This window comes from Megascapheus bottae, chromosome 8 (assembly GCF_031878675.1).
Source record: "Megascapheus bottae isolate mThoBot1 chromosome 8, mThoBot2.hap1, whole genome shotgun sequence".
Classification (NCBI taxonomy): Eukaryota; Metazoa; Chordata; class Mammalia; order Rodentia; family Geomyidae; genus Megascapheus; species Megascapheus bottae.
The window spans coordinates 15,471,741-15,485,213 of NC_143516.1; the positions used below are offsets into that span (position 1 = coordinate 15,471,741).

The following is a 13,473-nucleotide window of genomic DNA, read 5'->3' on the forward strand; positions in this document are numbered from 1 at the left end:
AGAGACTCCCGCGAGGTTCCTCCCTACCATGCCGAAGTGACCTGCGCTTCGGAGGTGGACTGGGAATGATCTGTTAAAATCTTTTACTGTTAAAAACACCTAGCTGCTTCTGCTGTGTTTGCCTCTCCGCTTTGACACAGCTGCAGCTTCTTTGCCTTTTTTCTCCTTAGCTTTGGGAGGAGTTTTTGGTTTTTTTCCTCAATTTTCTATCTTTTGCCTTTATGGGTTTTTTATCTTTTGCCTTTTTATGGGTTTTTCTTTGTATTTTCCTTTTCTTATTTGACTTTTGTAGGTAGTTGCTTCCCTTTCTCTTGTTTACCACCTTTTTTCTTCTTCCTTTTTTCTGTCTTTTTCTTTTTCCCTGCAAGCAATTTCAGCCTGCATTTTCCCTTCAGGTTTCCCTGGCCCTCCAGTCCCTCCTTTTTCTTTTTCTTAGTTCTTTGACTTTTGTAGGTAGTTGCTTCCCTTTCTCCTGTTTACCACCTTTTCTTTTTCTTTCTCTTTGTCTTTCTCTGTCTTCCTCCCTATCCTTTTCTTTTTCCCTGTAAGCAACTTCAGCCTGCATTTTCCCTTCCTGTTTCCCTGGCCTTTCAGTCCCTTTTTCTTTTTCTTTGTGCCTTTCAGGTTTCCCTGGCCCTTCAGTCCCTCCTCCATGTATCTCTTGCTTGGCTCAACTCGCCATTGTGCCCCTTTCGTGCCCCATTTCGTGTCCCATGTTGGGCGCCAGTATGTCGGGGTCCTTCGTCCCTGGTCCCTCTCGACTAGTAGGAAGGATGGGGAAAAACACGCCCTGACCAGGATGAGCCACGAGAGAACAGGGCCCACTGTCCTCCCGCACTCAGCCTTCCTTCCCCAGAGCACAAACAGAGACGCCATGCAGCTTCAGCAAGGCATGAAAATCTCTCTCTAATAAACCCCCCTCCTGAGGAAGTCCCTCCAGCTAATATACCCTCACTCTAGGTCCCAGCAGAGAGTGATAAACAATAACACATTTGTAACCAATGGTAATCAAGTCTTACACCCTGCCTCTTGTGCCTTGCCTTGTCTCAGCAAAAAGTTATTAGACATAGTGTTACTTGGCCCCCAACATCCTACAATATCATTAAAAGTAAAATTTTACCTATGGACAAATTGTATGAAGTGTGACTATTTGTTGTTTGGAAAAACACGCTTGTAAGCACCCAGAAAGCTGACTCATATGAATTAGTATGAACATGTGCGAATCTGTGGTTCTCATTTAGGAGAGAATGTATAAGATAGTTGAGAAGCATTTTGGTTCTCTAGCAGGTTCATCTATCTAATCAATGTCTAACTATTAGAAATGGGATTGACAGACAACTTGCTTTGAATTATAGGAGTCTTTCTCCTCAAATAGGGAAATATGGCTGAATCATTATCTATGAACTTCCCCTCTAAGACAAGTTAACTTACAGCCTTAGTTCTTTGCAGAAAGGATTTTCAAAAACTTAGAATACCAGCAGAGGCTTCAACAAGATAGAAAAAGAGTTTGCATAAAAACTTAATAGAGATCATGAGAAAATATTAAGTATATTTTAAAGTTAATTCCAGAGCATATAGGCTAAAAGTAAGATAGGTTATTTTTTTTCTAATTATCCCTGTTGTGCACAAGTGGCTTCCACATATAATGCTAGCAATTCAGGAAACTGAGAGTTGGAGGATCACAATTCAAAGCCAGCACAGGCAGAAAAGTCCATATCCAATTAACCAAAAATAATGCTGGAGTAGAGGCATGGCTCAAGTAGTAGAGCACTAGTTGTAAGCAACTGTTCTGATCAAGAACACTGAGTGCAAGCCCCAGTACCAGCAAAAAGAAAAGAAAAATCCCCCAAGTATCAAAATAGAAGGAAGCATATTTGCTTTTATTTAAAATCTCAAATAAAATCGAATGATCTTCCTTTATGTCTTACCTTATCAGATATTAATATTAGCAATCAATTTTAGCATGTTTGCCTCCCATTTAAGTCCATCTATTACATTTAAAAATCAGTAGACTGGGGATATGGCTTATAGTATACTTGACAAAGCACATGCAAAGCCATGAGTTCCAGCACCACTACCACCAAAATATAAATGAAAATAAGGCAGGAATGAAAATGTTATATGAATTTGTAGGGGTGTGCTGATCTTAATTATATACATACCAAAAATGTTCTTCAAGATAGCTTAAAGTTAGCTAGTATATCAATTGATAAAGATTTCTGAAAATTATTTTTGGAAAATAACTGCAGTATAATTTTCATTTTTGGAGTTTGCATTTTGGAGTTGCATTTGAATTCCATTTTCCATATAGCCTTTTTTTTGCCATTCCTGGGGCTTGAACTCAGGGTCTGGGCACTATCTTTGAGCTTTCTTGAGGCTAGCACTGTTACCACTTTAGCCACAGCACCAGTTCAGGCTTTTCTGTGTATGTGGTATTAAGGAATCAAGCCCAAGGCTTCATGAATACTAGGAAAGCACCCTACCACTAGGCCACACTCCAGGTCCTCCATATAGCATTTAAGCCAGTAGGTACCACAAATGAAAACAGCTCTTAGAGATAGTTGAATACGTTGATACCTATAAGATCTTTACATGACTGTAACACCAAAAATGGTCATTTAACCAGCATCTTTGAGACTAAACTCAGACAGGAATGACAAATTCCTGAATGGTTCATAAAACATGTGCTATGGTTAGGACACTCTTCATGCCTAGTGCAGGTAAAATCTCCCAGTTTTCTCAAACCCACCCAAGGAAGGGCCTGTGTTTCTACATTCTAGAACAAGCCACACCAAGCAACCTATGGCATTACCAGGACAAAAGATACTACTGAGTTGACAAGCAACTAACTGTGAATGAACAAGATGCCCAGAGCTGAATGAATGGAAAATACAGAAATCCTTATCATAAAAGAGCTATTTTGCAGCACATATAAGGTTTCTGAGAAAAGCATTTTTATACTCACCATACTCATTTTTCCTGTCTTTGTTTTTGGTTAAAAGTATATGCATATTCTCATAGAATTCCATTGTGTACAAATACCACATCTTGTTGATCCACTCATCAACTGAGGGACATTTGGGTTGGTTCCATATCTTTGCTATGGTAAATAGTGCTGCAATGAACATTGTTTTGCTAGTGGATTTAGTATGCCCTTGTTTCTGGATGGTTGGGTAAATGCCAAGTAGTGGAATTGCTGGGTCATAGGGGAGCTCTATGTTTAGTCTTGAGGCACTGCCATACTGCTTTCCATAGTGGTTGAACGAGTTTGCACTCCCACCAACAGTGTAGTAGTGATCCCTCCTGGCCACATCCCCTCCAGCATCTGTTCTTATTAGTTTTCTTGATCCTGGCCATTCTAACTGGAGTGAGGAGGAATCTTAAGAGTTGTTTTGATTTGCATTTCTTTTATGGCCGGAGATGTTGAGCATTTCTTCATGCGTCCATAGGCCATTTTTGTTTCTTCTTTAGGGAAGACTCTCTACGCTGCTGTCAGAAAGAATGACATCGCCCCATTTGTTAGGAAATGAAAAGACTTAGAAAAAAATCATATTAAGTGAAGTAAGCCAGACTCAAAGGAACATAGGCTCAATGGTTTCCCTCATTTGTCATAATCAGTAGAAACCTTGGGCTCTTCTAGCAGAGATTCACAGTAGAACAAAGCCTAGATACATAAGGCCATACAGTATGAAGCTAAGTGAAAGGACCTCTAGGATATAGAAAGAAAAGCCATATAATGAGTGATTGTTGTCCTTAATGTACTATGTTATCTCTCATCTCTTTTGCTGTCCCTTGGCTATCTTATATTGTTACAGTATCTCACTTTGTTATCTGATATATTGGATATATTTGTATTTAGTGTTTTGAAATTGGATAGGGAAGGGGGGAAAACAAGATGAGGGGTGGGTATGGGGGGGAGGGAAATGGGGACCAACACATGAGAAAGGGTAGCAATGTATGTGAATTAATGCACCTTCTATCTGGCGAATATAATGTAACCCATCTATTAATTACAATAAAAATATATGAAAAAAGCATATGCATATTCTCTTAACGATAATGCTATGTGCCAGCACAAAAGTCATCAAACTCACAGGAGACCAAAGTCGCTCTTGGTTTGATTGCTTCTAATAAATTTTGGTGCTTGCAGACTACATATTGTCAGAGAATTATTTGTAATGCCTTTTTAAAGGGGTGACAGGGTTCAGAAGTAAACTGCACGCAGTAAGAAGAGCCTCCCGTGGGTTATCCCTGTGAAATGAGTTGCACGGCTTTGGGGAGTGGTGGTAGTTTCCAGCCATTAGCATTACTCATCAAGGCCAGCTTTGCACTGATGGGAATGGACACAAATCTAGGCAATCCATGCTATGTTCATTCCTACAGCCCTGCCTGATTTCTTCAAGGTCAAGCAGACACTCAAGTTTATTCCAATTATCTTTGATTGGGATGTTTTGTTATTTTTATATCTCCTTGAGATGAAGAGATGGTGAAGTAGACATGTTAGGTCTACAGGTCACCAAATCACTGAAGCAATTACTGTCAACTCTCAATTAACCTTCTTCCTGGAGGAAGCACTAGGGGAGAAATGACAAGTCCCAGATAACCTACTCAAGTCTTCTCGCTGCTGAGGTGAGAGAGGAGAGGAGGGGAACAGAGGAGAGGAACAGAAGAGAGGGAGAAGAAGAAAGGAAGAGAATGAGACAAGGGAGAGGAGGATGACAGAGAAAGGAGGGGGAGGGAGAGAAGAGAGAGAGAACACCAAGAAATGCTCAGTCCCATGAAGTCTGATCAGGGGAAAAAACGAGAGCAAGGGTGGTACCTGGACCACCCTCTTCTTATGTCCCTTGCCTTTTTAACCTGTGGAACAATAAATCATATTGATTTCTTAGTAACCGAATGACAAATACAAGGCAGGGGCTCTAAGAAGCCAAGCAGGAAGCAGCAGGGAGCACCGAGAAGTTGGCAGTCACTTCGCAGTCAGGGTGAGGGGCAGGAGAGAGTTCCAGAGACCTTAGTGAGTCTCAAAGCCCACTCAGGCCAGTGCCCCTAAGGACATGGAGGGAGCTTGATGTTTTGCTATATAGGGGTTTTTTTTTTCCTTTTAACTGTACTAACCAACATATTAAAAGGTGTTTGTTCACTTCAATGTTACCATGAGCCATTTGCATGCATGATAGGGAGTCATATGTGCGCAGGCTACTGGCCTTAGAACTGTGTCCATACCGTGTTGAGCACTTTGCGGTCTTAAGTCCTGCAGGGTGGGCCTCTCACTGCAAGGGGAGCAGGTGGGGAGGGAATGGTAGGTCAGTGACTACAAAGGGGAAAGAATATGAAAAAAGGAAATAACGTTGTACAATTCTGTCATCCCTGAATCCTCTAGTTCTTCCCTGACTCCTCTGGGATATACAGAATACCGATCACCACCTCCCAGGCAGCACAGAACATAGGAAGCCGAGGCGGCCTGCTCAGCTGACATCCCACCTGCTAGCCGGAAACTGCCCAACCAGCAAAGGCTCACGTGCCCATTCTGAGTAGTGCAGCTGAAAAGTATCTTTAACTCCTCTTCCTTCTTCCGAAGCAGTGATGAAACAACATAAATAGTGGAATGGAGAGAAATGTTATCAGATGTAATGAAAACAAAATAAGAAACCAAAAGGCAAAAAGAGAGAAAGAAACCAAAAGGCTATGGTTCTATTTACAAATCATAGAACATATATGCATAAATTCCTAGGACACTGAGAATTGACAAATACTTCAAAATCTCAAGCACAGAAATTTTCCCAAAGGAAAGTCCCTGAAAGGAGGAGCAAGAGTGATAGGGCAAAATTGCCCTATGTGACAGTCTGAAAGCACATGACAAGAGAAGAGAAGCTAAGGGAAAACATGTTAGTAGTGTGTTTTATGTATTTATTTTTGAGATGGAGTACAGGCGCATCTCACAATGCTGCCTTAGCTGGTTGTAGACATTTGGTCTCAGAAGATGCTCTTGTCTCTGTCTCCTGAGCAGATAGAGTCATAAGAGCATGCCACAGCACTTAGCTTACTTGTTTCATTATTGCTGTTGTTGTTTTCTATATTATCGATTATATTTTTCCTCGTTTTTAGTTATAAAAGGTTTCATTTTGCTATGGCCAAATGGACACACCATGTAGCTTTATTAGACTCACTCCACCTCTTTACCCTTATTCCTTCCACACAAACACACATCTTCCCAAACCCATCAAAACAACTCCACTGTTCTATTTTCATATACATGCATTGAGTATTTTTTCATAATCACTCTCCTTCATCTTCTCCATTTACCCTCCCCCTTCTATTAGTACCTCCCTTCCTCTCCCCCACAGGACCAGCTGGCATTCCTATTATTCATTTTGTAAGTGTACACCAATGGTTCTCACTCACTTACTTCAACCACCCTAACCCCAAGTGCCCAACAGCGTTCAGTGAGTTTCATTTTGCTATGTTTATTCACAGACACAATATATTTTCGCGTTGTTCATCATAGTATTATATTACTCCTATAATCTTTCTAGCCAGCAAAGACTTCCAGAGGCCATGGCACTTCTACAGAAACTCGAGGATAATGGGTAAAAATGAAGAAGAAAATACACATGTATTCACACAGACAGACTTGGATTTTCAGATTGAATTCTTTTGTGTAGAAAGTATGTATCTTTACATTTTATGCCAAGGGACATTTTTCTCTTAGATGACAACTCCAATAAAAAACATTTGAGTTTTATAAGGCAAGACCAAAGAAGGAAATGTTATTGAAGAACATGTAAAGCATTTCAACATCAGACTCAGTGAGACTGGCTGGCTGGTTTCAATGTGAGTGCCCACAAGTGAGTGCAAGGATGAAGGAATGAGACATGTGACTGGGTTACAAGGCTCCCAGTCCCTTGTGTTAGTCTCACAAACTAAGTAAACACAACTCAGCACATACAGGGGAAAAAGCAAGTCAATGCCAAGCATGTGAGGATCTCTGCCAGCTAAAGACCTGGAAGATAGGAAGAGCCAAAGGAAGGATTTAAAGAACAACTTTCTGACTTTTCTCATAATGAACCTTGGATTTGGTACATTTGCTACCCACGTCACTGGGGCTTCTGTTATTCCCAGAAATCAGCTGGCAAATGTAAGACCTGAAATTGAATTAAGTAACACACTCTTGTCCTCACAATTTGAGATCTACAAGAATTCTCTCATTCTTTAGCTACCCACAGGTTGAAATCCTCTCAAAGGTCTTTTAGGGAAAAAAAAAAACATGCTTATGTATAAGATGATGAAGAATTGACAGATGTGCAAAGGAAATAGAGTGGTGAAGGAACTCTAATGTTAAACCACGAAAATTAATGATTCCAGAGGAGACCTAAATATGAAGCAGCATTTACTTATGTGATATTATCTACTGCAATATTTGGGAGAGCGAAGAGGTATGAGCTCCTGCTGACTTCCTCTCTCAAGTTCAAAAATATTGAATAGTCAGACCAACGGTCATCCATTTCAAGTTGGGGTTGCTGCAGAAGATAACAAGTGAAACCATTTTCCCTGTGAAGTCTATACACCAAAGTCTTAAACTCTCCCCCAAAGCATAAGAATATGTTAGTCTTTAAGGAAGTATCTAAGGTTATGAGGACATGGGGAGACTCTGATCTCCTTCTAAAAACAGGAACTGAAAGGCCCATACCTATTAATAGGGAGACAGAGATTGAGGGGACAGCAGTTTCAAGCCAATGTGGACAAAAAGTTAGCAAGAACCTCCCTCAACACATAAGCTTAAGCATGGTAGCAGATACCTGTAATTCTAACTATATGGGAGGTTTAGTTAGGAAGATCTCAGTCCACAACCAGCCCAACAACTATAATCCTAGCTACTCAGGAGGCTGAGAGCTGAGGATCTTGGTTCAAAGCCATCCCTGGCACAAAAAGTCCATGAGATTCCAATTAACCACCAGAAAACCAGAAGTAGTACTGTGGCTCAAGTGGTAGAGTGCTAGCCTTGAGTTGAAGAGCTCACAGACAGCGCCCAGGCCCACAATTCAAATCCCCTGGAAAAAAAAAACCTAAAGCAAATTAAGGCTGGGTATGGTTTATGTGGTAGAGCACCAAAACTCTAGTATAACCACAGAGAGAGAGAGAAAGAGAGAAGGAGGGAGAAAGGATATGAAGACATAACTAACAGAAAAAAGAGAAGGCAAGAAGAGAGAAAGCAGCCATGGAGAAGTGGGGGAATGGCCTCAGAAGAAACCAATCTGCCAACATTTTGGGCTCAGATTTCCAGGCTCCAGCGCTGTGAGAAAATAAGTAAATTTTTGTGGATTAAGCCACCCAGTCTGCAGCAAACAAATATGGAAACCTCAGGCCTGGGAGGTAGATCAGTCACAGAGGATTGCTCAGCAAGTGTGAGGCTCTGGGTTTCCTTTTCTATGGAGAAGCAAGCTCTGGGAGCCCCAGCCTGTTTTCTTTTTCTTATAAACCTGAAATAAACCATGATTTTCTAAAGTTTCCTCTGTGGGTAAATGCATGCTATGTCATACTCACAACCCCAACAGGAAAGGCCAACACAGCTAACATCCAGTCTCGAAGAGAGATGAGCTTCTTGAGCTGCCGCTCCTGCTCTTGGTTCCCGCTTCCTCTGGTCAGAAGACTGGAAAGATCAGTCAGCACACAGATGCCGAAGAAGACAGCCTGGATGACCTACGGAGAGATGACCACCAGAACTGGTCAATAAAGGGTTGAAAAACACAACACGCTCTAGGTCTGCAACATGACACACAGCAAGTAAACATCAGAATCTCCTTGACGGAGCAGGTCCATGGCCTGCTCACGCCTGTAATCCTAGCTACTCAGGAGACTGAGGTCTGAGGGTCATGGTTCAAAGCCAACCCGAGCACCAATTATTTCCAGTTAACTGCCAGAAAACCAGAAGTGGTGCTGTGGCTCAAGTGGCAAGAGCTAGCCTTGAACTAAAGAGCTCAAGGACAATGCTCAGGCCGAGTTCAAGCTCCAGGACCTGAAAAAAAAAACAAAAAACAGGCCATACAAGCAGCAAATAATAAGATACTTATAATTGCTGTTTAAGGTTTGAAAAAATCATCTAAAAACCACTACTTTCACTTTCATTCACTTTGGGACAAATGTAAAACATGCAAACAAACACACATGCATGCGCACACACAGACACGCACACACACACCCCTAAACTAGGCCAACAGAAAAAATATCAGTTATCACATGAACATGTGCATTTTAGTTTTAATTTGTGTATTGTTGCCATTCAACAAAGCAGTTTATGAAGCAATACACTGTGATCAATGCCACTCCTTTGAACATTTCCCTTCTTTTCTCTCTACCCTGCTCTTTCCCTCAATTTTCTTAGTTTTGTAGGATATGCATTGGATTTTATGACTCCATACTCCACCATTTCCTATCTTCACTCATCTACCCCCTATTTTCAACTCCATCTTCCCTTTTACGCATCACATCAGTGGCGTGGTTATACTGACCAGCAAGGCTAGCAAATAATTTTAAGAAGTAAAAGCATATGAATGAGAATAGTTTGAATAATAAAAGAGAGAACTCTGTCCAAATATGAAGAAATGTTTCTTGGACTTTAATCTCTTTGATTTAGACACTTTCCACTAAAGGACATGATAGAAAGCTGAACCTTGACTTATAAAAAGATGTCAATTAAACACAATAATCTGGACTGATAGAAAACAACTTCGGGTTGTCAAACTTAAACAAAATGACCTCCACAGGTTTTCGATAATTAGTGATATATGAGTGTTCCACAGTAATATAAATACAGATTCCCAGGCCATTTAACTAAAGAAACTATCAAGTTTTAGTTTGCTTGTTTGTTTTGCCAGTACTGGGGCTTGAACTCAAGGATTGGGCATTGTCCTGGGAGCTTCTTTTGCTCAAGGTTAGCACTTTATCATTTAAGCCACAGCACCATTACCGACTTCTGTTTATGTGGTACTGAGGAACTGAATCCAGGACTTCATGCCTGCTAGACAAGCACTCTACTAATAAGCCATATTCCCAGACCAGCTATCAGTTTTGACATTGCCAAAACAATTACAAATTGAATGGCTTACATAAGCTGTATTTTTCTGGACCACCCTAGGGAAAGAATTCTAGATCACTTAACACCAATGATTTTGTAAATATCCTAAAGTGGGGGTGAAGGTGTTGATGACCCAGAGCCGTGAGGAAAAACAGCAGACTGTGCTAGCGGGACAGAGGACAATCCAAATTATGGACAGAGGAGAAAATTGTTCCCTGGAGTTAAAATCTTACCAGGCATAGAATCAGGGGAAATTTTCAGACCTCGATTAGAAATGACTTACTGATGACTTATTTGTAAAAAAATAATAATTACAATTCTACTTATTATCTCCTAAAAAACATGAGTTCTTTAAAAATATACTTATTACCTTATTTTTGTTACTATAACCCCCTGCTCATGACCTTTACAACATTAAAAAAAGCAAAAACCTTACCTCCATAAAGCTTTCCTCCTAAACCCCTGGACAGAACTATTGCTTCTTCAAGTTCTAAGTGTTTTTTTTAATCTATACTAAGGAATGTAGCATGATGTTAACAGCTCTATTCCTAGTATCTGGAACAATGCCTAGCATATAGACCATGGTCAATAAATATTGGTAGAATCTTTAAAAAGAAAAAGAAACACATGAGTTCTCCAAAAGAAATAAATCTGTGGCAAGCTATGTGGATGGCTTATTCAAGCACAGAATTAAAGAGTCCTTGAAAGTATCTGAGTACCTGATTCCAAGGATGCAAGGATGCCTATGATAAGTCTGAGGCCAACATATGTAAATTTAGTAATATGCTACCTCCAAAATAAAAAACCAATAAGGAGGCTGGGACTATAGCTAAAATAGTAAAGTACTTGCTGAGCACACATGAGGCCCTCTTAGGTTTAATTCAGAGTACCACACAAACACACACACACACACACATGCCTACACATACAAAATTACCTATTTCCTATCCTCACCTCAGCAATAGAACATTCTTGTGGACGCCTGAGGGTGACCTTAGATAAATATATAAACTCTACCACTTTCATAATTGGATTTCAGAGGGCAGTTAGCAAATTTCATTAGAAACATTTTACCTGGTGTTCTGCTGCTTGTATGTGTCATATCATCCACTGCAATTTGAAACTTACTAAGCTAGGTATTAAAATGTGAAGGTTGCATGGTGAAGCACAAGTGGGTCTGACACAGTATTACCTTGAAGTATGATTCAGCTCCAGTCATTCTGCAAAGCTGGCATTTCAGAACCGTCAACTCAGCGTGACACATACATACCATCTGGCTTTGAGATCTTAGCAGGCTGGCTGCTCTTATTATTTTACACCCCATGTAGAAATAAAGTGGTCAAATGTATCATATCTCTCCAAGAAATATAAATAATGGTTTATCAGAATGAAAGAACAATGCCCTTCCAGGATATTCAAAATCTCTTAGTATTTGTCCCGCTAGAACATACTCTTCAATTTCTTTCACATCTTTCTTCTACCTCCTCAACTCTTCTTGTCCAGAAACCTTAGTAATTTCTTGAGTCATTTTAGATTTGGGAATCATTTTCATAACTATAAAAATATACCCAAATTCCATTCATATTTTTAATCCTTTGTATATACATAGTTTTGATATTAAAATGTTATAGTATTTCCTTTCTTCTCTGGAAATAATTATACAATTACACTCTGATTTACAGAGGAAATTAATTTGACTCTACTATTTATTCCCAAAACATACATGGCATAGTTTAACTAGAATGTTTTATTTCATTGTAATGTATCATCTTCACTACCATCAGTTAAAATTTTATTGCATCAGAAGTTACAGTATATATACAGAACACACACACACACACACACACACACACACACACACACACATCATTATAGTAATTTGGGTATTTCTGCCTAACTCAGGGAAGACTCAAAAATTCATCAAAAGAGGAAAAACAACACACGATTTAAGAAATGAAATCATTGTGTGATTTTTTTTAATTCAGAGTACAGTTGTCTCTACTGTAAGATTTCCAGGGCCTGGAATGTATGACATCTGTGAACACATTTTTTTCACTCAAGTATCTTTCTCTCTTAAATATGATAAGGACTTATTTTTACTCTTTCCCTTTTTTGGCAATGGTTGCTTTTCTTTTGTTTGATAGAAAAAGCTCCATTAAAAAATAATAACTTAAGCCAGGCGCAGTGACTCTGCCTGTAATCCTAGCCATTCAGGAGGCTGAGATCTGAGGATCAAAGTTCAAAGCCAGCCTAGGCACAAAAGGACTTGAGATTCTTATCTCCAACTAACCTCTAGAAAACAGGAAGTGGGGCTTGGCTCAAGAGTAGGGCGATAGCCTTGAGCTGAAGAGCTCAGGGACAGCTCCCAGGCTGATTGCAAGCCCCATAAACCACTCACAAAAAAATAATAATAACTTATTGTAAAGGTGGTATGGAGGGAGGTTACAGTTATATAAGTCAGATACTGAGTACATTTCTTTTTGAACAGTGTCACCCCTCCCTCATTTTCTCCCAGTATTTTCTCTCCTAACAGCCCTCCTTCCAAGCTGTTTAAGTTCATTTCCAATATAGTGTCTACTGAGTATCAGTGCAGAATTACTTTGCCCTTTGTAAGTTTATCTGATTAGGAGAAGGGGAGAGGAAGCACAGAAATGGTAGGACAGTATATGGACACATTTGACTATGGTGTACTTTCCCAAAATTAGTATAAGTCTACCATGATATTTGTCTTGACGATTCTGCTTCTGTTCAAGTTAATTGCAGATCAAGTAGACAGAAGTTAAAGAAGATGGACCTATAAAGGGATAGCAGTGGAAACTGGAGTGACATGGATTGCAGAAAGAAGGGGAACCGTGGCGAGAACAGATGGGAAGGAGGCAGCGAGATTTATTGGTGTCATAAGAAAGGCCTGGAGGAGTCTTCTTAAGAGGACGAGAACATTAATTAAAGGGGAAATGATAAGGAAGTAATGAAAAATGTACCTGGAATCTTCTAGTTAGAGAACATGAAATCTTAGGTGACATTCCATGAATTCAATCCAAGAAGAATAGGAAGGGAGTAGGGTATTCTACAGAAAGGCTGTGTGTGTATCTACATCTGCTGTCCATTGATCTATTTGGATATACATTGTGTGAGAGAGAAAGTGAAAAGGAAGAGGAAGAGACATCTCTCTTATGCAAAAGAGTAAGTAACGTATTAAGAGAAATGGTGTGAGCTTAAGGCCTTCCCAAATCTCACCGATAGTCAACTATTTTGAGGTCAGACAAGGCATGAAAAGTCATTGTGTTTTCAGTTCATAAAACTTTCTATGATGTTTTTACTAGAAACCAGCCTTTGCAACATACATAGAGTGAGGATTCAATGTGACTGGAGTTAAAGTACCTGTTCATGGTAATTTAACT

The 13,473-nt window shown here is 39.9% G+C and overlaps 1 protein-coding gene across 2 annotated transcripts in view; it reads right to left on the reverse strand.

Annotated features, from left to right (window-relative positions):
• Positions 1-13,473, reverse strand: part of Aig1 (androgen induced 1) — a 198,926-nt gene that overhangs the window by 147,228 nt on the left and 38,225 nt on the right. For both annotated transcript variants that reach the window (XM_090338019.1, XM_090338018.1), the window contains exon 2: positions 8,542-8,697. In XM_090338019.1, the coding sequence (XP_090194145.1) occupies positions 8,542-8,697 (156 nt within the window). The remainder of the gene's footprint in view (positions 1-8,541; positions 8,698-13,473) is intronic.